The 24,085-nt window shown below is 46.5% G+C and overlaps 3 protein-coding genes across 3 annotated transcripts in view; 2 read left to right on the top strand and 1 right to left on the bottom strand.

The window, feature by feature from the left end:
- The first annotated feature begins 956 nt into the window (after nucleotides 1–956).
- klhl20 (kelch-like family member 20) lies at nucleotides 957–16,545 on the top strand. Its single transcript, XM_066680924.1, has 12 exons — nucleotides 957–1,072; nucleotides 2,432–2,798; nucleotides 4,755–4,961; nucleotides 7,780–7,938; nucleotides 9,436–9,530; nucleotides 9,704–9,819; nucleotides 12,003–12,186; nucleotides 12,470–12,613; nucleotides 12,844–12,977; nucleotides 13,251–13,459; nucleotides 14,591–14,697; nucleotides 14,788–16,545. The coding sequence occupies exons 2-12, from the start codon at nucleotides 2,463–2,465 to the stop codon at nucleotides 14,870–14,872; spliced, it is 1,776 nt and encodes a 591-aa protein (XP_066537021.1). The 5' UTR covers nucleotides 957–1,072; nucleotides 2,432–2,462; the 3' UTR covers nucleotides 14,873–16,545.
- A 660-nt stretch (nucleotides 16,546–17,205) lies between these two features.
- On the bottom strand, nucleotides 17,206–23,883 carry cenpl (centromere protein L). Its single transcript, XM_066681518.1, has 5 exons — nucleotides 23,793–23,883; nucleotides 22,875–23,040; nucleotides 21,740–21,991; nucleotides 19,700–20,245; nucleotides 17,206–19,629 (listed from the first exon to the last, which is right to left on the bottom strand). Exons 1-5 carry the CDS (start codon nucleotides 23,807–23,809, stop codon nucleotides 19,555–19,557), a joined length of 1,056 nt encoding a protein of 351 aa, XP_066537615.1. The 5' UTR covers nucleotides 23,810–23,883; the 3' UTR covers nucleotides 17,206–19,554.
- The window catches only part of dars2 (aspartyl-tRNA synthetase 2, mitochondrial), a 36,169-nt gene continuing 35,961 nt past the window's right edge, over nucleotides 23,878–24,085 (top strand). Inside the window, exon 1 of the mRNA XM_066681516.1 lies at nucleotides 23,878–23,920. The gene's annotated coding sequence lies outside the window, so the exon portion shown is untranslated. The remainder of the gene's footprint in view (nucleotides 23,921–24,085) is intronic.

Genomic DNA, 24,085 nt, shown 5'->3' with positions numbered 1-24,085 from the left:
TATTAGTAGTAGTAGTAGTAGTAGTAATATTAGTATCAGTGATGGATGTACTGTATTAGGGCCATTAACTTTGTTCAAGTAAAGTGTTATTGTAAGCCTTTCCCACCAGATGGCGCTGTAGGTCCCATTCTGAAGACTCTAATCCACTGTCTGGTCAGTGCTAAACTCAGAGAATAGACCTCCAGTGGCAGACCAAAGGAATTACAACAATATACACATGACAACGACCAAGAAATACTGGCGCCCCTCCAGGGTGTGTTCCCGCCGTGCGTCCAGTGATTCGGGTACGCTCCAGGCCCAGCGCCGCCCTGAACTGGATAAGCACTAACAGACAATGATTTTACTTTCAGGGACATGATTTAGGGCTCTTCAGTTCACTTCAGCGTTATAAGCTCTCATTTGTTCATCTGCTGATCAAACTACTCTGAGTCCTGCAATGTTTTGTGTGATGTTTATTTTTTGTAGTGTAATATTTAATATAGTTTTTTTGTGACACTGGATGAATTGAGGAGGACTGGGAGTCACAGATAAATTTTCCCAAGAGGATAAAGTTTAATTTAATAAATATTCAGTTAAATCAGAATAGAAAAAATAAATAAATAATAATTAACAAAAAATATAGATTATTATTATTATTATTATTATTATTATTATTATTATTATTATTATTATATTATTATTATTATTATTATACCTGTTACCTGTGTAACCTAGGTTATTTACTAAACGTATTTTAAACATGTTTTTAAAAACGAATGAGAAACTAGATATTTTAAATTATTTTAAATATTATGTCGTTTGCACGCTTTCAATTATTATCTTTTTATCAATTATATTATTACTTATGATATTTGCTTATGATTAAAATCAATATTTAATCACTCCACCAAGCCTTGGGCTGCCGCTGGAGTTTTAAAGTCTTTCAACGACTCTTATTTTGAAGTGCGTCGCAGGGGGCCACCATTTCGCTGAGCGCTTATTGCGGTGGTTGTGTTGGGGCTCGGCTCGGTTCTGTTTCTCTGTGTTTCAGAGGCTTAAACTCCACTCTGGACCGGTTGAATGGGCAGATAAGGTACGGAGGCACTGTTTGTTGGCTGTTGTGGTTGGAGCGAGGAGTTCTTTGGGTTTGGTTCAGACGAACTCAGAAATAGAACAGACAGCTCAGCACCATCAGAGCTTTATTAAACCCAATTTACTCCTCTCACTCTCTCTCTTTATATGCATGCGTGTGAATGTATGTATATATATATATATATATATGTGTGTGTGTGTGTGTGTTAGTGTACGTCAGCAGTGTATTTATTTACTCCTCAGGTACAGTATTTTCGGCCCGCTGTCTCCTAGTGACACTTTATCACGGACCTCTGCTGGTGACACCCCTTCGTTTTAAAATGTAGGCGTGCGATCGACATAAGGCCTGAGAACTTGATGTCTAATGCGTGGGAACGCCTTAATAAGACACCCAACTAAATTTTAAAATGAATTCCTGTGCATTAAATATTTCAGGGGTGAGCCTGTGCGGTTGTCCACAGGTGTTTGTGTGTGTGTGTGTGTGCGCGCGCGTGTGTAAGACTGGGTGAGCCTGTACGGCTGTCCACAGGGGTGGGTGGGTGTGTGTGAGTGAGAGAGAGACTGAGTGAGTCCTGTGCGGCTGTCCACAGGTGTGTGAGACTGGGTGAGCCTGTGCAGCTGTCTACAGGTGTGTGAGACTGGGTGAGCCTGTGCAGCTGTCTACAAGTGTGAGTGAGTGAGAGACTGGGTGAGCCTGTGCGGCTGTCCACAGATGTGTGTGAGCCTGTGTAGCTGTCCACAGGGGTGTGTGTGTGTGTGAGAGAGATATACTGGGTGAGCCTGTGTAGCTGTCCACAGGGGTGTGTGTGTGTGTGAGAGAGATATACTGGGTGAGCCTGTGCAGTTGTCCACAGGGGTGTGTTTGTGAGACTGGGTTTAGTCTGTGCAGCTGTCTACAGGGGTGTGTGAGAGAGAGATAGAGAGAGAGAGACTGGGTGAGCCTGTACAGTTGTCCACATGGTGTGTGTGTGTTTGTGAGAGAGAGAAAGAGACTGGTCAGCCTGTGCGGCTGTCCACAGGGGTGTGTGAGAGAGAGAGAGAGACTGGGTGAGCCTGTGCAGTTGTCCACAGGGGTTTGTGTGAGAGAAAGAGACTGGGTGAGCCTGTGTAGCTGTCCACAGGGGTGTGTGTGAGAGACTGGGTTAGCCTGTGCGGATGTCCACAGGGGTGTGTGTGTGTATGAGACTGGGTGAGCCTGTGCAGCTGTCCACAGGTGTGTGTGACTGGGGGTGCCTGTCCACAGGGGGGTGTGTGTGTGTGCGTGAGACTGAGTGAGCCTATGCAGAACAGATTTTGCTGCTCACACTTTCTGTATATTATTATCAGTCTTCAGATTATTTTTCTGTTACTATACCCCCAGGGGTTCCAGCGTGCGCTCGGAAACCGCCGCCATGGACATCACCAGCCGCTGCACCCTGGGCGACCCCAACAAGCTTCCGGAGGGTGTCCCCCAGCCCGCCCGCATGCCCTATGTCTCTGACAAGCACCCACGCCAGACCCTGGAGGTCATCAACCTGCTGCGGAAGCACCGGGAGCTGTGTGACGTGGTGCTGGTGGTCGGAGCCAAGAAGATCTACGCTCACCGGGTCATTCTTTCAGCCTGCAGCCCGTATTTCAGAGCCATGTTCACGGGGGAACTGGCCGAGAGCCGGCAGACCGAGGTGGTCATCCGAGACATCGACGATCGCGCCATGGAGCTCCTCATTGACTTCGCCTACACGTCACAGGTCATTGGGGATCTCGGACTGGGCTGTGGAGGGCTTCTGGTTTAGTGAGGTTTATAACCCCAAGCCCAAAGTCATAATTTTATATTCTAAAAATATAGACTAAATACACCAAATGTTCATTACCATACAACAAATACACATTACTCATTCACAAGGCTTAGAACAGCGCCTGTAACAGTGGGAAAGCTAGAACACTTTCAGTTTCACACGTTCATTCTTTCATTGTCTGTAACCATTTATCCAGATCAGGGTCGCTGTGTGTCTGGCAGTGTTTGTTTACCTTTGGGAGTGTTTATTTGAGAGAAGCAGCCTGATCTATGGCGTCGGATCCAATAAAAAATTTACGAGCGGAGAAAATAATTTCGTGTGAGGGAAAACCACGTCAGGCAACGAACAGCGCTCTCACAAACGGGAAGACATTTCCCGGGAGGACAATACACTTTGAGGGAAAGTTTCTGTGCTTGTGTTCTGACAGGGGGTCACCATTCCAGACAAAATACACCCCAACACACGGGGTGAAGAGGAGCCTATCACATTAATGTTTATATTTGTATCACATACACACAAGCACTTGAATTAAGCCTATTACAGTCTTGTTGACGTCCTCACGTTCATGACGTCTCCTATGTTACTTTACCGTAATAACATGAGTACACGCACCTGATGCGTTAACCGGGAATAGAAATGAAGGTTTATTGAGCTCTGTTACCCAAAGCTTATCATCGTTATCGAGTTAAAAAGGTATCACAAAACAAATCGATATCATTTTATCGCCCAGCACTAATTGAAAACACTGTCAACACTAATTAAAAGATAATGAAGCATATACACACACAGAGAGCTAAGCACGTTACTGAACAGCCCTGAAAAGCTAGAGAGGAAAAGTAGGTTTTCAGGTGTTTCTTAAAAGATGATATAGACTCAGAGGACCTGTTTACACCTGCCGTTAAAATGCTTATTTTCAATGCTTTGAATAAAGTAGACTGGTCATTCCAATGTGTCTGACCAGGTGAGGTCCGATTTCAGCACCGTGTACATCACTTCATTTTTCCTTTCGCTGACCAGCTGTGGTTTCTGTCCTGCTGCTCCCAGTGTATTACACTCTCTCAAACTTCAGAAATAAACTTTTAAAACAGGTAGGGAAACAGTGGCCGAGTTTAAAAAGGCTGCATCCTTTATTCGCTGGGAATTCTGCAGAGGGATTTGTGCATGCAACAAGAATTCAGGACTGCAAAAAGAAATGTTTCCACTTTTGAAACGTAGGATACCAGTCATTATTTCACATGTGCACCTTTCACACATTCGCAATAATTCAGAAATGTTCCAGAGTTGACCCGGCGGAGCCGTGTGTTTGAACGCAACAACCCACACCATTCTTCCCGGACATTACTCTGACTTTATCTTAGTAGCGCCCTGGTTAAGAACTCTGAGTAAAGTCAGAGTCAGCGGCTGTGAGAACGGAGTGTTCCAGAGTTTCGCCTGTACACACTGCACAGTCAGTGCTCTAAGAAGCACGTGTTTGATTTCCCACTGCGTGAGCCCGTCTGATGCAGAAAATCTCCCGCTACGCCCTGCGTGTGAACGACTGCTCTGGAACAGCTCCAGACCCGATCCTCCGGAGTTTCTCTAGAAATGGTCATTCAAGTAAATCTGTGAAAAATCTGGCCACTTATCTCCAGGAAAGCACCACATCTCTAAAAATCACTCTACCTCCTCTCGACCGATGCGTTTCCGCTCGCAAAACTCACGGACACGGAAACACATTCAGTTTACACTTGTGTTAAATGTGAATGAGATCAATCTGTGTCTTCGGGGTGTTTACACCTGTCTCTCACATGAAATCCGAAAATGATCTGATCCCCAGGAGCACAGGTTAATGTCAGGTGTAAACAGGTCTCTGCAGCCCTTATTGTAGCTGGTCCACTGAAGATTAACAGATGTGTTGGTGCTGCTCAGGTGACCGTGGAAGAGGGTAATGTCCAGACTCTGCTGCCCGCTGCCTGCCTGCTGCAGCTGGCTGAGATACAGGAGGCCTGCTGCGAGTTCCTGAAGCGACAGCTCGACCCGTCCAACTGTCTGGGAATACGGGCCTTCGCCGACACACACTCCTGCCGAGAGCTGCTGCGCATCGCCGACAAATTCACACAACACAACTTCCAGGAGGTGAGTGAGCACTCTTTACTGTGTGCAAACTCCGGGTCAGAGAGTTATAAATCATTAATGTGATTAATGACAACTTCACAACTGCAGTGACTTCTGCACCTGGTTTTGATTTTGAAGGAGAGGATAGGGGTTTAAAAATAAATTACAGATAAATATATTAATCATAGAGTACAACAGATACATTGTTTGAAATGTTACCTGAAATATTATCAAGAATAAAATCATCCATCCATTATCTGTAAGCACTTATCCAGTTCAGGGTCGTGGTGGGTCCAGAGCCTACCTGGAATCACTGGGCACAAGGCAGGAATACACCCTGGAGGGGGGCGCCAGTCCTTCACAGGGCAATTCACACATACGGACACTTTTTGAGTCTCCAATCCACCTACCAACGTGTGTTTTTGGACTGTGGGAGGAAACCGGAGCACCCGGAGGAAACCCACGCAGACAAAGGGAGAACACACCACACTCCTCACAGACAGTCACCCGGAGGAAACCCATGCAGACAAAGGGAGAACACACCACACTCCTCACAGACAGTCACCCGGAGGAAACCCACACAGACACAGGGAGAACACACCACACTCCTCACAGACAGTCACCTGGAGGAAACCCACACAGACACGGGGAGAACACACCACACTCCTCACAGACAGTCACCCGGAGGAAACCCATGCAGACAAAGGGAGAACACACCACACTCCTCACAGACAGTCACCCGGAGGAAACCCATGCAGACAAAGGGAGAACACACCACACTCCTCACAGACAGTCACCCGGAGGAAACCCACACAGACACAGGGAGAACACACCACACTCCTCACAGACAGTCACCTGGAGGAAACCCACACAGACACGGGGAGAACACACCACACTCCTCACAGACAGTCACCCGGAGGAAACCCATGCAGACAAAGGGAGAACACACCACACTCCTCACAGACAGTCACCCGGAGGAAACCCACGCAGACACAGGGAGAACACACCACACTCCTCACAGACAGTCACCCGGAGGAAACCCACGCAGACACAGAGAGAACACACCACACTCCTCACAGACAGTCACCCGGAGGAAACCCACGCAGACACAGAGAGAACACACCACCCAACACTCCTCACAGACAGTCACCCGGAGGAAACCCACGCAGACACAGAGAGAACACACCACACTCCTCACAGACAGTCACCCGGAGGAAACCCACGCAGACACAGGGAGAACACACCACACTCCTCACAGACAGTCACCCGGAGGAAACCCACGTAGACACAGGGAGAACACACCACACTCCTCACAGACAGTCACCCGGAGTGGGAATCGAACCCACAACCTCCAGGACCCTGGAGCTGTAGTGTAGGGTCCTGGAGGTTGTGTGACTGCGACACTACCTGCTGTGCCACCGTGCCACCCCACTGAGCACACTGAACTTCTATTAGAGAGTTAGACCAATCAGAAACAACCAAACACTGTACTGTGTACATAACAACCACAAACAAATAAGATTCTGGCACAGAGTGCTCAAATTTAAACACAGATTTTCTTGGTCTTATTGCGTCAGGCCTGCATCTTCATTTGAAAAAAATACACATGTCAGATACTGATTATTTTTGAAGGTATCTGATCATACTTCTATGATTTTGATGCTATTGTTTATTTCTAGATCTTCCACTTGGTTCTAGGAGTTGTCTGTACTTCTCTTTAATATACACCTTCATTTCATTTCCTTCTGTTTAAGTCGCAGGGCCCTGTCATTGAACCTGCTGATAAAGGATTGTTTTCTGTTAAACATTACATGAGATACGGTGATCTAAAACACTAGCGTTGCTGTTAAGTAACAGTGTCAATGAGGAAAAGGCAGGAACGCCTTTGTGTTTGTGGTTACCTCAGGCTAGTAAAAGTTAAGTCCATTTGAGCGTGAGTAAGAGTGAGTGGAGTGTGGCGTCCCCCGGGTTAAGTTTAGCTGTGCTCCATGGTATTAAACTATATTATGTGTCTCCTGTTTTCCGTTAGCTTCGTGTTTCAGAGATGAAAGTGCACACCAACGTTATTTTTAACTCCGAGGAGTGAGTTTAAAACCTCACTCCTTCCCTGGAGTCAGATTGACTTCCCAGTCTCTGCTACTGATCTGTAGAGTTTTTCATTGTTTATTTATTGTATTGGACACAGCAAAGAGACACAGACTGCACTGTGAATAGAAGGGATTCAAAAATGTAACAGTAATTCAGTGCAGTTTATTTAAACAGTGATTTTACAAAGTGTATCATCATGCACACGTGTCTAGACGCCTCAGAGCAGACGGAGAGAGGACACAAACTAATTTGTAAGGGCTCTTTCAAAGCCATTTTTCTTCTGTAACTTTATTAAACCCTTAAACTCCTTTTTAGTTTGATCCATTTTGGCTTTTTGTGAACGGTCCCCTTCCCCGTCCCTCCCCATCACCAGCAGGAGGAGGCAGGACAGGCATAAAACTGATAAAGTCATTTTTATTCCCCTCATTTCTCTCTTTGTTACTGAATCCTACAAAATGTTTCTACACCTTTGGCCCATTTTCACCAGAAATGTTCACTGTGATGTTGAGTCTCAGGTTTAGAGGTCTCTCCTCCGTCAGTGAGAGTGAAGCCTGTTGTTGTATGAGCAGCAACAACGGTCCAGTGATGGCCGCAGAGTGGACGGATGTTCCTGAAAGATCTGCTGCTGAGTTTCACTTTGCTGACTGTGGGAATGTAGCTTTGCACCAAACCAGCACTCCGGGGCTTGTGTTAATCTTCTCTGCTGTCTTGCTGAAGCCTGTTTCTCTGTTTATTTACCCCCCACCCTCAGGTGATGGAGAGTGAGGAGTTCATGCTGCTCCCGGCCAATCAGCTGATCGACATCATCTCCAGTGACGAGCTTAACGTGCGCAGTGAGGAGCAGGTGTTTAATGCGGTCATGGCCTGGGTCAAATACAGCATCCAGGAACGCCGGCCACAGCTCCCCCAGGTCTCTCTCGCACTACACTGTCACGAACGTTACCACCGCTACACTGTCGCACACATTCGGACTGTCCGAGAAAAATCTCCCTCAGCTCTCTTCCTATTGGACAGGCTTGAGTTTGAGCTTTAGTTATCTGGCTAAACTGAGAAACCCAGCTTCATGGAACCCCGAAACGAACGTATTCCGTCTTCTAACCCTCTACAATTCTAAGACTGTCATAAGCCAATGAGTTAACAGTGTGTTTAGTGAGTAAGAAAGCTCTTCTTAAAGGCTAAGCACCACTTAAAGGACCTCCATGAATATTCCACATTATTGTAGTTACTGACAGATATAAGTATGAATTAAAATTAAAATAGCAGCTTAATTTGCTTTAAAACTGACAATTTTATTAAATTGACGAAAAAACCCGAGCTCTCTACGGAAATTCTCGAACACAATCGTGACGTCACTGGTGGACAACAGCTGAACAACGCAGTGGTAAAACACCGTTATGACTGACTGTTATGACAGTATCTAGCTAAATAACCAACATTATTCATGACAATAGCCTAGCAATAAACTAAACTCAAATTTAGAGGTACCGTTATTCTTGTAAATGTGATCGAAGTCGAACTCGAATTCATCCGACACTATAAACCTCCGTAATGCAGCTACGTAGCCGAGTATAATCTGAGACACCGAGTTTAGCGAGTCAAGCTAACGTTAACTAACACCAACTAAAACAGGCGAAGTGAGTGTCCTTACCCTGTTTACCTCCATGTTACAGAGGCTCTTGAACACCTTTCGTTGGTGTCCTTACATGCCCATATTGTTGAAAAAGCGCCAGTGAAATGAGCTACAGATAACGGAGTGAGCGGATGGTCCTTTCCAAAGTGTCCGTTTAAAGTGGACAGATTTAGTCCATTTTCTGGATATTTTGGGATCTTTGGGTCATTTGTTCACAGATGTCCCACTGTACATTGAATGATTGCAGCCAAAACGGTCTTTTAAACCTTATTCCTTCAATTAGTAAGAAATAACATGTTTTCTGACTATCAATAAACACAAGTTAGGAACTCAAACTCCACTGTATTTATTTGTTTGACACTTTCATATCGCTGCTGCTTAGCCTTTAATTAAATGGTGCTTTGCTTTCCTCTTGTTTACCTTCCCGTGTGTTCCTGTCTGTGCTCTAATTTTTGTTTTGCTCCTCGCTCCTCCTTTGCCCAGCCCTAGTCATGTGTTGCCCCTAGGAGCTGGTCCCATGTGTTTCTTATTCCAGACCTTTGTCTCAGTCCTGTTTTGGCCTTGTCTTTTTAACGGTAGTTTGGGTAGTCGTTGTGTAAGCTTGTATCTCAGTGTACGTGTACGTTTTACTCAATTACTTAAATGTACTTGCATTTCTCATCAAGCGTTACCTTTAACTTGTTAACCTCTTTAGTCCAAACATGAAGAGGCCAACCTCTGATGGTTAAGGTCTTGTCTGATTTTTCTAACCCTCTGTGTAATCTATATTTCACACAGGTCCTGCAGCACGTCCGTCTTCCACTCCTCAGCCCCAAGTTCCTGGTGGGAACGGTGGGTTCAGATCCGCTGATCAAGAGCGATGAGGAATGTAGGTGCGTACTCAGACAGAACTTGATTAGTTTCTACGTTACAGAGGACATATTAAAATATCTCAGAGTTAAGCAGCATGTCGGGTTTAACCTTGAAATAAAGAAAGCGCTGTTATTTCTGCAGATCACCTCATGATTTGGTGTCAAAGTATTTAAAGCTGTTTTTTTCATTGTAGGGATCTAGTGGATGAGGCGAAGAACTATCTTCTGCTCCCTCAAGAGCGCCCCCTCATGCAAGGACCTCGCACCCGCCCCCGTAAGCCAATCCGCTGTGGAGAAGTCCTGTTTGCTGGTAGGTGATTCCTGCCCATGTGGACTGTGATTTAATGAACAGATCAATGCTACGCTGTAGTGCTGAATGAGAGGGACGTATTTTCCCCTCTTCCTCAAGGGAGCGCAGTTCTGGGTTTTAAAGGCGATGCCTGCGATTGTGGGGAAATGCTGTTCACTGGTTTGTTTGACGTTCAGAAGCTCTGCGTCTTTTAAGGTGGAAGGGTACAGTGCCAGTCAAATTATTATTATTTTCTGAATTGTAAATGAATGCGGAAAAGACATTAACACTGAAGGAACACATATGGAATTATGTAGTAAACAGAGAAGTGTTAAAGAAAGCAGAATGTGTTTTACACTTTAGACTCTTCACAGTAGCCCTCTGTTGGTTTGATGACAGCTTCACACACTCTCTCCATTCTCTCAGTCGGCTTCATGAGGTCGTCACCTGGAACGGTTTTCAGTGAACAGCTGTGGCCTCGTCGAGAGTTAATCTGTAGAACCGCTCCCTTCTGAATGTGTCTGAGACTGTAACTGGGGTTGTACAGAGGTAGGGGCTGGTACACAGCTCTATACAGTGATTAGCTCTACTCCACCAATCACTGATGAGGAGGTGTGTCCACACTTTTGACTGGTACTGTACATCTGAGGAGAATAATGACTGTTATTTGTATACGTCTGTAGTGTAACTTGCCTGTAAGTGTTTATTCACTGTTTGAATTCCCACAGAAACTCATTTGTAAGTCGAGTTGGTTAGTTGTGTAGCACTGTCGCTAATGCAGTTAGCCGCCTCCCGAGTTTGGAGACATTCCACCTTAAATTATCAGAAACAGCAAAAATAAGCCAATATTACCCACCTATGGAGCAAGAATAGAGCAATATCCTCATCTCAGTTCACGCTTTTCAATGTTTGGAGCTCTCTCTGTCGTCTAAAAATAAATGAGGGAGCGTGAGAGCCACAGCAGAGCTTTCAGCCTGTTTTTAAAATGATCTCTTAAGTGGCACCTTAAGAAATGTAACACAGTAACGCTCAGTTTGGGAACTGCCTGTCAGCGAGGAACCAAGCCCCTGCACTGGGACATGACACGACCCCTCCCCCCCAAAACAAACCTGGACCCTAAGGTTTAGACAGTAATCACAATGTAAAGGGACCATCTACGATTGTATTCAGAACACAATTTTTATAAAATTCAAAAGATGATTCCTCACCTCTCCAGCCGGTTTGTGCTGGAAACTGGTCTAATGTCTCCCTCTCTCTCTGTGTCTGTCTCCCTCTCTCTCTGTCTCTCTGTCTCTGTGTCTCTCTGTCTCTGTCTCTGTGTCTCTCTCTCTCTGTCTCTGTGTCTCTCTCTCTCTGTCTCTGTGTCTGTCTCTCTCTGTCTCTGTGTCTGTCTCTCTCTGTCTCTGTGTCTGTCTCTCTCTGTCTCTGTCTCTCTCTCTCTGTCTCTGTGTCTGTCTCTCTCTGTCTCTGTCTCTCTCTCTCTGTCTCTGTCTCTCTCTCTCTGTCTCTGTGTCTGTCTCCCTCTCTCTCTGTCTCTCTCTCTCTGTGTCTCTCTCTCTGTCTCTGTGTCTCTCTCTCTCTCTCTCTCTGTCTCTGTGTCTCTCTCTCTCTGTCTGTCTCTCTCTGTCTCTCTCTCTCTGTGTCTCTCCCTCTCTCTGTCTCTGTGTCTCTCTGTCTGTAAGTCTCTCCCTGTCTCTCTCTCTCTCTGCTCATGGCACAGAAACGGCAAAAGAGAGAGCCCTCTAAACATTGAAAATCATGAAAAGAAATGTGATAATGTTGACTTATTTTTGCTGCAGTTGGAACTGACTCTAAATTTTGGAGAGCAAATGCATGAAAGTAAACAAAGACAGTGCTACAAAACTAAACTCGAGTTACCTTAGAGACAAGCTCCACATCAGACACCAACAAGCAACACATTTCTCCTCAAACACACCCTTCCACTTTAAAAGACGCTGAGCTTCTGATACATAAACGATCCAGAGACAACTGCAGGCCCCCAAAACTGTAGACTTTCCCTTTAAAACAAACAGAACCAAGAGATCGCACTGAGGCACTTTCCCCTGATCTTTCAGCCCTACCACAGCTCTCTTATTTCACATGGAATATGTCAGAGCTTGCACCACTTTCAGTTTTAGCGGCACATTTCCAGCACTGTGTCAGAGGGTGATCTATGTGTGTTGCTCTGTGTATGTATCCCTCAGTAGGAGGATGGTGCAGTGGCGATGCCATTTCCAGTGTGGAACGCTACGACCCTCAGACGAACGAATGGCGAATGGTGGCGTCCATGAGCAAGCGTCGCTGTGGAGTGGGCGTCAGCGTCCTCGACGACCTGCTGTACGCCGTCGGGGGACACGACGGCTCGTCTTATCTCAACAGCGTGGAGAGGTGAGGGGTCTGGATTAAGTCAGAGAAACTACATCAAATTTGATTTGAATTGTTCCCATTTTTGTGTCAAATCGTCATTTCAGTTGAATTAAAGTAAAAGAGATTGCTTCTCTGCGTTTGACTCGTCCGTGGCCGTGAACACACAAACACACACTAGTGAGGAATTCTCCACACACACACACACCAGGGAGCCGGAGCAGGGGGCTGTGACCACAGCCCAAAAAACAAGATGTCTTTTGGGCTTGTAGTGTCTATAACACAGCGCTGTACTGGTTGATTTCAGGTATGACCCAAAGACGAACCAGTGGAGCAGCGACGTGGCGCCCACCAGTACGTGCAGGACCAGCGTGGGAGTGGCCGTTCTGGGCGGGTATCTGTACGCTGTTGGAGGACAGGACGGAGTCTCGTGTCTCAACATCGTAGAAAGGTTTGTAGAGCAAGTAAATCATGGATTAATAGTTGCTCATATACACCTCACTATTAATGATCACAGTTATCATAGAGCCTTTTACATTGGTAACTTCCAATAAATGATTATTACAAGGATATTTCTACAATTGACAAGCCTTTACAACCGTTATATCACTAGCGTAGGTTCTTCAGGTCCTGAATGTTCATAGCACCCAGCCATTCTTCGTATTCTTCTGTCCTGTGCAGATATGACCCTAAAGAGAACAAGTGGACTCGAGTGGCCTCTATGAGCACCCGGCGCCTGGGCGTGGCGGTCGCAGTCCTGGGAGGATTCCTCTATGCAGTGGGTGGCTCAGATGGCACCTCCCCCTTAAATACAGGTACGTCCATCAGCACAGACTCCGGTTCGGTGGTTGTATTTGACGTCCTGATGCTAATAACATTAGAGGGCTTTGGTGAAGTGAAAAGAATCATGAGTCATGAAGCATATGGTATAGACACCAAATAGTGGTTCAGAGTCAGAGTGTGAGTCAGAGTCCTGGTTTCTTATTGTTGTACTCACTTTAGCACATTGTCTTTATTTGTTTCTAATGTTGTTTACGGTGAATTGCTTTGAAATGTGCCGTAAAGATAGCTGTTCTTGTTGTGTGCAGTCGAGCGGTATAATCCTCAGGAGAACCGCTGGCACACGGTAGCACCCATGGGCACGAGGCGGAAACACCTGGGCTGCGCCGTCTACCAGGACATGATCTACTCTGTGGGCGGCAGGGACGACACCACGGAGCTGAGCAGCGCAGAGAGATACAACCCCAGAACCAACCAGTGGTCTCCCGTGGTCGCCATGACCTCCAGACGGAGTGGGGTAAGGCTCCAGCTCGACCGCGGTGGGGTCTAAACTCGACTTGGGCTTAAAGACGCTGCTCTCAGAAAAGTTTGCTGCCTCTGGGGGATGTGCAGTCAGAGTCTGTGAAGAGTGTGATGTACTCCCCCCTCCACAGTGAAAAACACACGTGTTGCGTTGGCTGTGTGAAATTATCTACAGGGGTGTGTGTGTGAGCAACTGAGTGAAATTTTTCACTGGGTGTCACCTGTGAGTAATTCTACACACACACACACACGCCCACAAGTGGGTGGGTGACTTGGTGAGGGAGGGAGGGAGTGAGTGACTTGGTGAGGGAGGGAGGGAGTGAGTGACTTGGTGAGGGAGGGAGGGAGTGAGTGACTTGGTGAGGGAGGGAGGGAGTGAGTGACTTGGTGAGGGAGGGAGGGAGTGAGTGACTTGGTGAGGGAGGGAGGGAGTGAGTGACTTGGTGAGGGAGGGAGGGAGTGAGTGACTTGGTGAGGGAGGGAGGGAGTGAGTGACTTGGTGAGGGAGGGAGGGAGTGAGTGACTTGGTGAGGGAGGGAGGGAGTGAGTGACTTGGTGAGGGAGGGAGGGAGTGAGTGACTTGGTGAGGGAGGGAGGGAGTGAGTGACTTGGTGAGGGAGGGAGGGAGTGAGTGACTTGGTGAGGGAGGGAGGGAGTGAGTGACTTGGTGAGGGAGGGAGGGAGGGAGTGAGTGACTTGGTGAGGGAGGGAGGGAGTGAGTGAGTGACTTGGTGAGGGAGGGAGGGAGTGAGTGAGTGACTTGGTGAGGGAGGGAGGGAGTGAGTGAGTGACTTGGTGAGGGAGGGAGGGAGTGAGTGAGTGACTTGGTGAGGGAGTGAGTGAGGGAGTGACTTGGTGAGGGAGTGGCTGAGTGAGCGTAAAATAGCCCACAGGTGTGTGTGTGTGTTTGATTGAGTGAGCAAACAAGGGAGCGATTGGGTGGGTGTGTGAAATTGTCCACAGGTGCGATTTTGTGACTGTGTGCGTGTCCAAGGTGTGTCCCTGCCTTGTGATCAATGATTCCACCACAGAAAGATGAATGAATGAACCCTCTGGGCTTGTTGTGACGACACTCGTCGCTCGTGGGGTAACTCAACGTTGCTGCGTTTGTACACGTGTGTTTCAGGTGGGTTTAGCCGTGGTGAACGGCCAGCTGATGGCAGTGGGGGGATTTGATGGAACGACCTACTTGAAAACGATAGAAGTCTATGACCCCGACGCTAACACGTGGAGGTAAGTCACCGGACGTGGAAAGTCTTTAAAGGATCCTGTGACGAACTGAGGGCATTAACTAATCACCTGTGTTCTTCTGCTCCCTCCCAGACTCTACGGAGGAATGAACTACCGCAGATTAGGAGGAGGAGTCGGGGTGATTAAAATGACTCACTGTGAATCACATATATGGTAATGCACTCAGCCACCACCACCGCCCCCTCCCCCCACCCCATAGATGCCTCGCCATAGCTTGTGCCTCTCATTGACACATTGTGATTCATGACTGAGGAAAAGACTTCATACGCTGAGACTCTTACATCTCAGGCCATTGAGATCGCTAAGCCAAGGATATATCCATCTGCGACGCGCGTGCGACGCTGATCCGGGAAGACGCTGAGCTGTGGCGCTACGGTTCATCGCTCTTGGAAAAGTACCTGCCCATAGCCAAAGGCCAGTGTCCACAGACCTCTTGAGTCATGTCTCCGCCGTGTTGTCGGCTTCATGGCCGTGTTAGGAGTCCCGGGTCTGAGCTGGAGTTCTCTGTAATGGAAATGAATGGGGTTTTTGAAAGCTGTTCCATGTGCTTTACAGGACCTTAAAATCACAGCTAGAAAATGAACGTGACGCTCAGCCGAGCTGTAACAGGGTGAACACAGCCTCCGTCCTTGCTACTCTAGGTTCAGCACTGCAGAAACTGCACTATGTATCTTTAGGATGATGGTAAAAATGTCATTTTCGTAAACCCCAGTCATTTCTGTCACAGAGACATCCGCCAAGGACTTTTAATCTGGCCACAAGGCGACTGCAAATCTACAGAGGACTTCAGAGCTCCGTTCGAGGCGACGTCACTGCAGCGGCACTCCTCGGTCGCGTTTTAGGACACGCGTCTCTGGATCTTTACTGCCAGTTTGAATCGCGTTGAGGATGCACCGCAGTCACGCGTTCATTTGGGTTGTAGTTTGTCTGAATGAGGTTTTAATTTTATAAAATGATGCACTGTGATTTACTATTATTTCTTTTTTTGTTTCTCGTCCTCCGTCAGTCGCTCCTGCAGTAACGTGGGCCCCATTGGTCCAGTGATGCATGTTTTTCTTTTATTTCTAATAAAGTGGTGCTCATCCAGCTGTAACTTATGGAACATGCACTGTACGTCCAAAAGTTTGTAGACGCCTCCTTATAATAAGGTGTAAATAATTAAGGTCAGTGCTCAATGCCAAGTATGGGCTAGAAGGGGTTAAATCCGCTCGGCACCGGCCTGTGGATCATGGCCGCTGTGTCCTCCGGAGGGATGGAGCTCCATCCAATAACTCTGGCTTGAGCTGAAGTAGCTTTGACTAATCCTCCATCAGCACCAGACCTCAGTCGCTTTAACGCACCATCAGATCCTCACAGCAATTCCAGGGTCTAGTATAGAGCCTTCCCAGAGAAGCAGATGAAAAACTACTCTGAAGAAATGAGGTGTCCACACACTTTTGGCCCCAGTGTCCAGTCCTGTCTCCAGCCGCTGCAGACTAATGAAGGCCTGTGCATCACTGAGCTGGGTTCATTTTCCCTGAAGTGTTTTTATTTTTTCAGCATTTGACACTAGCGCTGTTTGCTGTTGTTCCACAGGAAGCATCACTGATTGAATCTGTGCACTTTATCTTTATCCTTTTATTTTTATTGGAAAGATGTTCGGTTTCTTTTTCTTTGTTTAAAACCCTAAAAACATTTGGTAAAGTCATGGTTATTATGAGTTTAGATCGCAGGTTTCTCCAGCTGTGGGCTGTAGACGGTTCTTTGAAGACGGTATACACAGTTTTCAGCCTTAGCCCGCACTCTTTGCATCTAAATGTTGAGAAGAACTAAATAAAGGGATGCAATGCATTGGACTGTTACACTGTGTCTGTTCTGCTGCTGAAAATGGGTCACGACACAAACAGAGCTAAAGGAAAGAGATAAAATGTGGTGCTGGAACTGAATATATCTGATCTCTACGTTATTTAGCCGCTTATTGGTTCTATCCTGGTTTATCCACCTCAGAGGAAACTGTCGCACATGAAGGGTCGAGGTGGGTCTGGAGTGTACCCTGAATCATACCCTGGAGGGGGCGCCACTCCTTCACATGGTGACACACACATTTACTCACAGCTAGGGACACTCAAGTTACCAATCCACCTACCAACATGTTTTTGTATTGTGGGAGGAACCTGGACCACACTCACACATTCACTCACACCTACGGACACTTTTGAGTCGCTGATCCGCCTACCAACGTGTGTTTTTGGACTGTGGGAGGAAACGGGAGCACCTGGAGGAAACCCACACGGACACAGGGAGAACACACCACACTCCTCACAGACAGTCACCTGGAGGAAACCCACACAGACACAGGGAGAACACACCACACTCCTCACAGACAGTCACCCGGAGGAAACCCACACAGACACAGGAAGAACACACCACAAAAATAAAAATGTTAGAAATCCACTACACAAAAATGGAGATACAAGGTTGGTGTGCGTCAGTAATAATTACATTTTATTTCAATCAATAATTCAACCAACACACGGGGGGAAATAAGACTGAGGAAAGAGAGTCACTGCTCAGGTCTTGAGGTGTGGAGGTGTTAAATATCCTGGAGTCCCGGAGGGGGCACAGGAGTACTCCACAAAGCAGGAGTCCTCGGTTTAAATGGATAACAACTCAAGAGTCAGCTGTGTCCAATAGGAAATGAGCTGAGGGGCTTATGGAGGTGACTCGCACCCTTCTTTAGGAGCAGTTCCCCAAAGTTAAAAAAGACAAACACAAAAATATTTACACTCTGTGAAACACGTAAGTTTACTTTATATTGTGTCTCTAATAACAGTGTAGTCACACATTAAAAATGCATTCAGCGGCAGTGTAACCGAGGCTTTACAGACTGGGTTCACACCTGGTGTTGTATCAGAATTCTGGATAGAGATGATCCACATGTAAAAGCACAGATTCACTCTCAGCACTTTCAGAGAGGCTCTGAGACGCACTGGAGCCACACGTAATGAAAGTGTGAACGCAGCAGTCTCTCCGAGCCACGTTTGAGGACACGTGATCACAGGGGAGACGCTCTGACCACTCGGGGTAAACGTACACGGTTAAAACCCAGTCAGGACACAAGCCACGCGCTGGACTCCTGAGATGATCAGGGGGTAAACAGGGTCATATATTTACACTAGTGTGTCTCGTTAGTAACAGGTAAATCACCAGTAATTACACTGTTAGTACACGTGACTTTAATATGTAACTACACAGTAATTGGAGCTCGCACTTTAAAATACAGAAGTATAAAATGTAAAAGAAAACCGAGGATTAAACTGAAAGCTTAACTACATTTCAGAACTTTCTAAAGTAACTGCAGGCACATCGTTTACAATCATTCAGTGCTCTTGATTTGGAGAAAGAGCATTCATTCATTAATTCATTCATTCATTATCTGTAACCCTTATCCAGTTCAGGGTCGCGGTGGGTCCAGAGCCTACCTGGAATCATTGAGCACAAGGCAGGTATACACCCTGGAGGGGGCGCCAGGGAGAGAGAGCATTTCACCACAAATTCATTCAAATTCTCCACAGGGACCAACACAGCCTCAAAGTCGAGGGAGCAGACCACGTATCCGATGAGAAGGAGCATGACACCGTGTTTGATTTCATCCGTTTCATCCATGTTTTGATAGAACAGACTCTTGTTTGAGCTATGACCGAATCAATCATCAGACGTTTAGCTTGTATCTGACACTGACTTACAGGAGCAGTCCGCCATTTTCTCCAGTGACTCTACGTCATTGTACTTCAGTTTACACTGACACCCAGTGGCCTGAATGTGTCAGATTCTGTAACTAAGCCTGCCACTGCCATGTGGGAGACCCACTCTATGGAGCATAACCTGGTTCGTTCAGAGTCAACACAGCGGTTTGGTTCTTTGTCTTGTGAGATTTTATAGAACGAATGGAATATAAAATTGTAAATCACTTTTTTTGCTGGCTCCTTTAAGTCGCATAAACAGGAGACGGGAACTACCCCAGGTTTAACCCCTGTCTGATTACAGTGATTCAGTCTGTTTTTATGACGTTTAAAAGCAAAATGCTGTACACTTTCTCAGAGGCAGCACACAGCAAGGTCGCTCACTCGATAACGAGACACAGCCGGTGTGACTCACTAAGGTCTTCCTAAAGGGTTTAAATATTAGGTGTAGAAATAAGTTTCAAAGCATTTTGTGTGTGTAACGTATTCTTGTAATTCAGACATTCTCCTGCTATTTTTCAATTTACAGTAACTCCTGTAAAAACATGATTTATTTTTCTCTGTTCTGTGTGAGGTTTGGTTTAGACACAATATTTCTACAGCTTCAAAATCACTGATGCTCCACTGAGCTTTAACAGGGAGAACAGAGCCTCTGTTGTTGCTACTTCAGGCTCAGCGCAGCAGAAACAGCACTATGTAACTTTTGGAGGAGGAGGGTAAGAAACCACCACCCCTCCCTCACCTTCCCCAGAGTGGCGTAAAAATTTATGGCACTGGGGGGAGCCCCAAGAGCAACGAACCCAAGTCGTACTTTTCGATGTTGGAGATGGTGACCACTACGTATTAATACTTTGTAATATTATAGGTTATTTTTTGTTGAAATGAGCTGCCATTTTAACCACTACACACCAGTTACCGTAAAACGGCAAAAGAGCTGGAGAATGTTTGAATTCTGAATTACATTTATACATTAAACGCTTTAAAACTTCGGTACGCTTAATATTTTAAACCCTCAAAGACAGATCTTTATCCATGGAAAATAACAAAAACAATAAATACAAAACTGAGGGACAATTTACAAAAGTGCACTAGTAAGAATACGAAACGACTAACAAACTCAATCGGGGATTTTCAGCAGGGCACACTCCGTCAGCAGCGTCAGTAACAGGGTGATGTAGTCACTGCAGCCGATCTGAAACGAGAAAGAGTCTCAGTCTCGAGTCTCACGGCCAAATAGAAATAACTCAAATGTAAACCACTACCTTCATTTTCCCATCATGCTGCGCTGAGCCCAGGGCAGTGGAGACCCTCGTGAGGGTACCGGCCGAAAGGTAGATTTTAAAGTGTTTGAAGAAGTGAGTCTCCAGCCCGTTCATGAACTGCTGGACCTCCTCGATGTCGACTCTGTCGTCTGCGCCGTCCTCCGAGTGAATGCTGCTCCAGAGTTCCCAGGCGTCCTGTGGGTTGAGGCTGTATTGGATGTTCAGAGGCGGCTGAGAGGGCATGGTCCAGGACAGTTTCAGGTAACTGATGTTGCTGGTTGAGTGGCAGCCGGTCCAAAGGGCAGCCAGCCAGCGTAACGTGGTGGAGCTGAGCCGCAGCGAGCCGAAGTTACAGTCAAACGTTTGCTGGAACCAGGACTTCACCAGAACCGTGAGGCTCTCCGGACCGCTGCTGCAGAACAGGGGAAGGCTCACAAAGTCGGGAGGAAGCGACCTCAGATACTCGGGGTCTCCGTTAACACACGTCAGCCAGCCGCGCCACACGGACTTCAGAGCGTCCTCCCCGAACAAGGGCTTCGAGTGAATCTGAGATTAATCAGAGAGAAAACAGCATGGCGTCTTATCAGCTGAACCAGGTCACTAGAGGTGTAGAATTAGAGTGGGTCAGGATTACGGGGTGTGACAATACACTCATGATCCATGATACACAGGGCTCGAGGCTAACATTGTCCCAGACCGATATAAATACCACACGAGTCAAGGCAAAAGATCTTTTAGGATGACAGTGTTATGTGCGGTAACACTTGGTGTCTATAAAAGACGTATGTCTTTTGCCACGTATGTCCTTTGCCACGTCAGTCCGTGGACTAGTTGCTTAATGCTATGCCCTCCTTGATTCCCATGGCAACGGTAATCTGGGAAAGTGCACGACCCGCCCGGTAACTACGACCATATTTTAAGGCCACTAGTTTAAAATACAGGAGGTCCTTGGGTTACGTCAGTCCTGAGTTACGGCGTTTTGTGGTTACGACACATCTCCCATTTACGATATAAAGCCTTGTTTCGACGTAAGTGGTTTTGCGTCGTAAGTGTCGTAACGTGAACTTCACGTGTGGTGTGTGCGGCGGAAGAATACACGGTTACGCGGCTCGGGACCGAGGAGGATAGGTGTGAGGATAGGATAAGTGCTTACAGTATGTTATTTACGTACAGTATGTACGTATGTTCCGACTTACACGGAAAATCGGTTTACGACGCGACGTAGGAACGGATCAATGTCGTAAGTCGAGGACCCCCTGTATATAACATGAAATTAAAGTCGTAATATTTCGAGTACTGATTTTGGGCTAAAAGTGCGTGAGGGGTTAACGGTAGAGTGCTTGGGTCTGTCCAATCACAGCGCTGGGCCAGCGTTTATGTGAGAGCACAAAGACGAGGTTAAAAAGCAGCAAAACAGACAACGAGCGCAGAGAAATAAGAGCACTGAGTAAGAACAGAGAAATCAAGAATGGAGAAGAGAACTGAGCGAAAATTGATAAAAACCAGAGCTTCTGCCCCATGATAAAATCAACGTAATGTGCGATCTCCAGTGGCTTAAATTACACCAATGATCAATTCATAAATGTATTTATTTACAAATAAGATCAAAAACTCCTGTGTATCGTTGTGAAGGTTGAACTCTAGTGATGTGGCAGAGCCACTCCAGGAGATAAAAAGTGTTTGTGTTTATTCAAGGTTTTCTGTTGAGTAGAAACACAGATTTTTGTCGTCTTTCTGAAGGGACTCTTACTGTAGAGAAGTTGCAGGAAGGGCATGTGTCTGCTTTTAGCCTTAAGCTCAAGAAGGTGAGCATCATTAACTTCTCTGATTAATCTGTAGCACAGTATTTCTGTCCTGAAAGCACGCTGTTTTAAGAGGCATATATCGCCCCCCTCCTCCCATCTGCGTTACTGCAACCCCAGCCCCACCCTCCACTGATAAACCTCTGGTGATGTCCCTGTTCTGGACAGAACTGACTGGGTTTAATACGCTAGTGCATTACTATTATTACTATTTTGTGTCTTCTGTGTCTGAACTCACCTGAATGAAGACCGTCTCAGCGTCCTCCTGTGACTCAGCCATTCCCAGAATGGCGGTGAACATGACTCTGAATCCAGCCTCCAATCCCACCTCCACAGCGACGCCCTGCTGCTTCTCGGCCATGATGAAGGCGCAGAGGTGTTTGGAGTAGAGTTTCAGCTGCGTGTGTCTGAATCTGTACAGAGGAGTGACGTAGGACAGCTTCCACTCGTTTTTCACCAGAAGAGCCACGTGCTCTGGGTCCACTCTGGCCTGTGGAGACAGAGGGGGAGCACAAGAGGAAACTGGGGGAATCAGACTTCAGAAGGGAAAGGTACACAGACTTACACCGAGCGCCCCGTCGAGAAAGACACGTCTGTACACGTGCCACACAACACAGCATTGAGGAAAACAGCTCGGAAAATGAGGAAAATAACTTTCTCTTTTGTATTTTTCTGTCTCTAATAAATATAGGAAAGGGTTTGTAAAAAGGCTGGGGTTCTTCATCACAGTTAAAGGACATGTCTACGATTCGGGGCACCTGCTCTTCTCTCTGGTTTGTTTATGTTCAGGAGCTCTTGTGGAACGGTGTGTTTGAGGAGAATAATGACAGTTGTAAGTGTTTATTCACTGTTTGAATCACCACAAAAACTCATTTGTAACTCATGTGGTTTATTTTTGTAGCACTTTAGGTCTGCGTTTACTTTCATACAGTTAGCGCTCTCCCAAATTGAGTCAGTTCCACCTTAAGGAATCTGAAACTGTAAAAATAAGTCAATATTACCCACCTATGGAGCATAAATAAGAACATATAGTCAACTCTTTTCATGCTTCTAAGTGTTTGGGGGTCTATCCAATGTCTAAAAGCCTCCAGATGCCATTTCCTGCCATGAGCAGAGAAAGAAAGCGTAGCATGTCCACCTGAGACCCTTTGATATTTTTTTTTTTACTGTTTACTGGCGTTGAGCTTCGTAAAATTTAAATTGTATACGTCACCTTTAAAAGGGAAACAATATTCAATGTCTTGAATATTTACCCATTTAAAGTGTGTGTGTGTTATAGCCCCCTGCTATGAACAACCCCAACGCCACATTACAGCTGCTCTGTGCTACAGGGGACATGCCCTAATGGATCAGTGGGACGTGCGGCTGCTTACGGTGATGTTCTGAGACTTGGCGGCTTTCCTGCTGGTGGGGATCCTGTGTCCCAGAGTCGTTAAATGTCCCGGCGTCTGCCAGAAAACAGACGGAGACTCCATGCAGCTCCTCCCGTAACTCTTACTCCTCCTGGTGAAGGGTCGGTTCACTGGGGTCTTCACAGCACTGAGGAGCACAGTTAAAGTACCTCAGACCATATCTACTCCATCACATCAACATCAGGACTTCTTCAGTATGGATTACCTCACAGACCCTGCATCAGCCATAACATTACAGCCACCACCTCGTCTCTACACCCACTGTCCGTTTTACCAGCTCCGCTGACCGTACAGGAGCACTTTAAAGTTCTACAGTTGAATACTGTGGGTCATCTGTTGCTCTGCATACTTTGTTAGCCCAATTACACCATGCTTTCCAATGCTTATGACCACAACAAAGCAGGTATGATTTGGGTGGTGTTAGTGTGTGTGTTGTGCCGACAGCGTCCTGTGTCACTGATGAAGGACTAGAGGACGAGCGACACACACTGTGCAGCGACAGATGAGCTACTGTCTCTGACTCTACATCTACAAGGTGGACCAACGAGGGAGGAGTGTCTCACAGAGTGGACACAGGGTTTAAAAAAGAAGGAGGTGGTTTTAATGTTGTGGTTTATATACCTGTCGTTTTCTCTGAGCTAAAAACGCCACTTTAATAAAGAATTAACGTTAAAAGGTAACGTTTGTCGAGTCTCGGTCTCTCCCCTCTGCTGACACAGACCCGAGGTAAACACCGCGCTCCTCTCGCTCAAAACACGGATATTTAAGGTGGAACTGCGGCGGTACCCTCCCTCACAGCGGGCAGAGCCTCTCCGCTGGGGTTTAACCGTGATACCAACGAGAAAGGTGATGTTTATCGGGGAGAAAGAGGTTTCTGACCTGTTCGGGGGCTCCATGGCGGACGGCGGAGAAACGGGTTCAAACTGCGCGCTCTCGGATGCAGCAGCCAGGCATAAATAATCAACCGCCGAGCCCTGCGTCACTCGGCACTCCTAAAAGCCGTTAAGGTCTGAATTAGATTCACAAATCGTTCCCACGATAGATAGATAGATAGATAGATAGATAGATAGATAGATAGATAGAAGCTATTCTGATCACTTATTTATTTAAAGATTACTTTCGATATCTTTTTGGCTTCTTTCATAATTCTTTTTCTTTCTATTTTAATGTAT

This window comes from Hoplias malabaricus, chromosome 9 (genome assembly GCF_029633855.1).
Source record: "Hoplias malabaricus isolate fHopMal1 chromosome 9, fHopMal1.hap1, whole genome shotgun sequence".
In the NCBI taxonomy this organism is placed as follows: Eukaryota; Metazoa; Chordata; class Actinopteri; order Characiformes; family Erythrinidae; genus Hoplias; species Hoplias malabaricus.
This window is presented reverse-complemented; position numbering and strand designations above follow the sequence as displayed.

Excerpts from the sequence above, each read along its gene's own strand:
- klhl20 (XM_066680924.1), top strand. The coding sequence starts at position 2,463 with ATGGACATCACCAGCCGCTGCACCCTGGGCGACCCCAACAAGCTTCCG. Across the intron at positions 12,187-12,469 it reads TATCTCAACAGCGTGGAGAG|GTATGACCCAAAGACGAACC; the intron begins GTGAGGGGTCTG and ends GGTTGATTTCAG. Across the intron at positions 12,978-13,250 it reads CACCTCCCCCTTAAATACAG|TCGAGCGGTATAATCCTCAG; the intron begins GTACGTCCATCA and ends TGTTGTGTGCAG.
- cenpl (XM_066681518.1), bottom strand. Across the intron at positions 21,992-22,874 it reads CCAAGTCTCAGAACATCACC|GCCAGAGTGGACCCAGAGCA; the intron begins GTAAGCAGCCGC and ends CTGTCTCCACAG. Across the intron at positions 20,246-21,739 it reads CTGAGACGGTCTTCATTCAG|ATTCACTCGAAGCCCTTGTT; the intron begins GTGAGTTCAGAC and ends GATTAATCTCAG.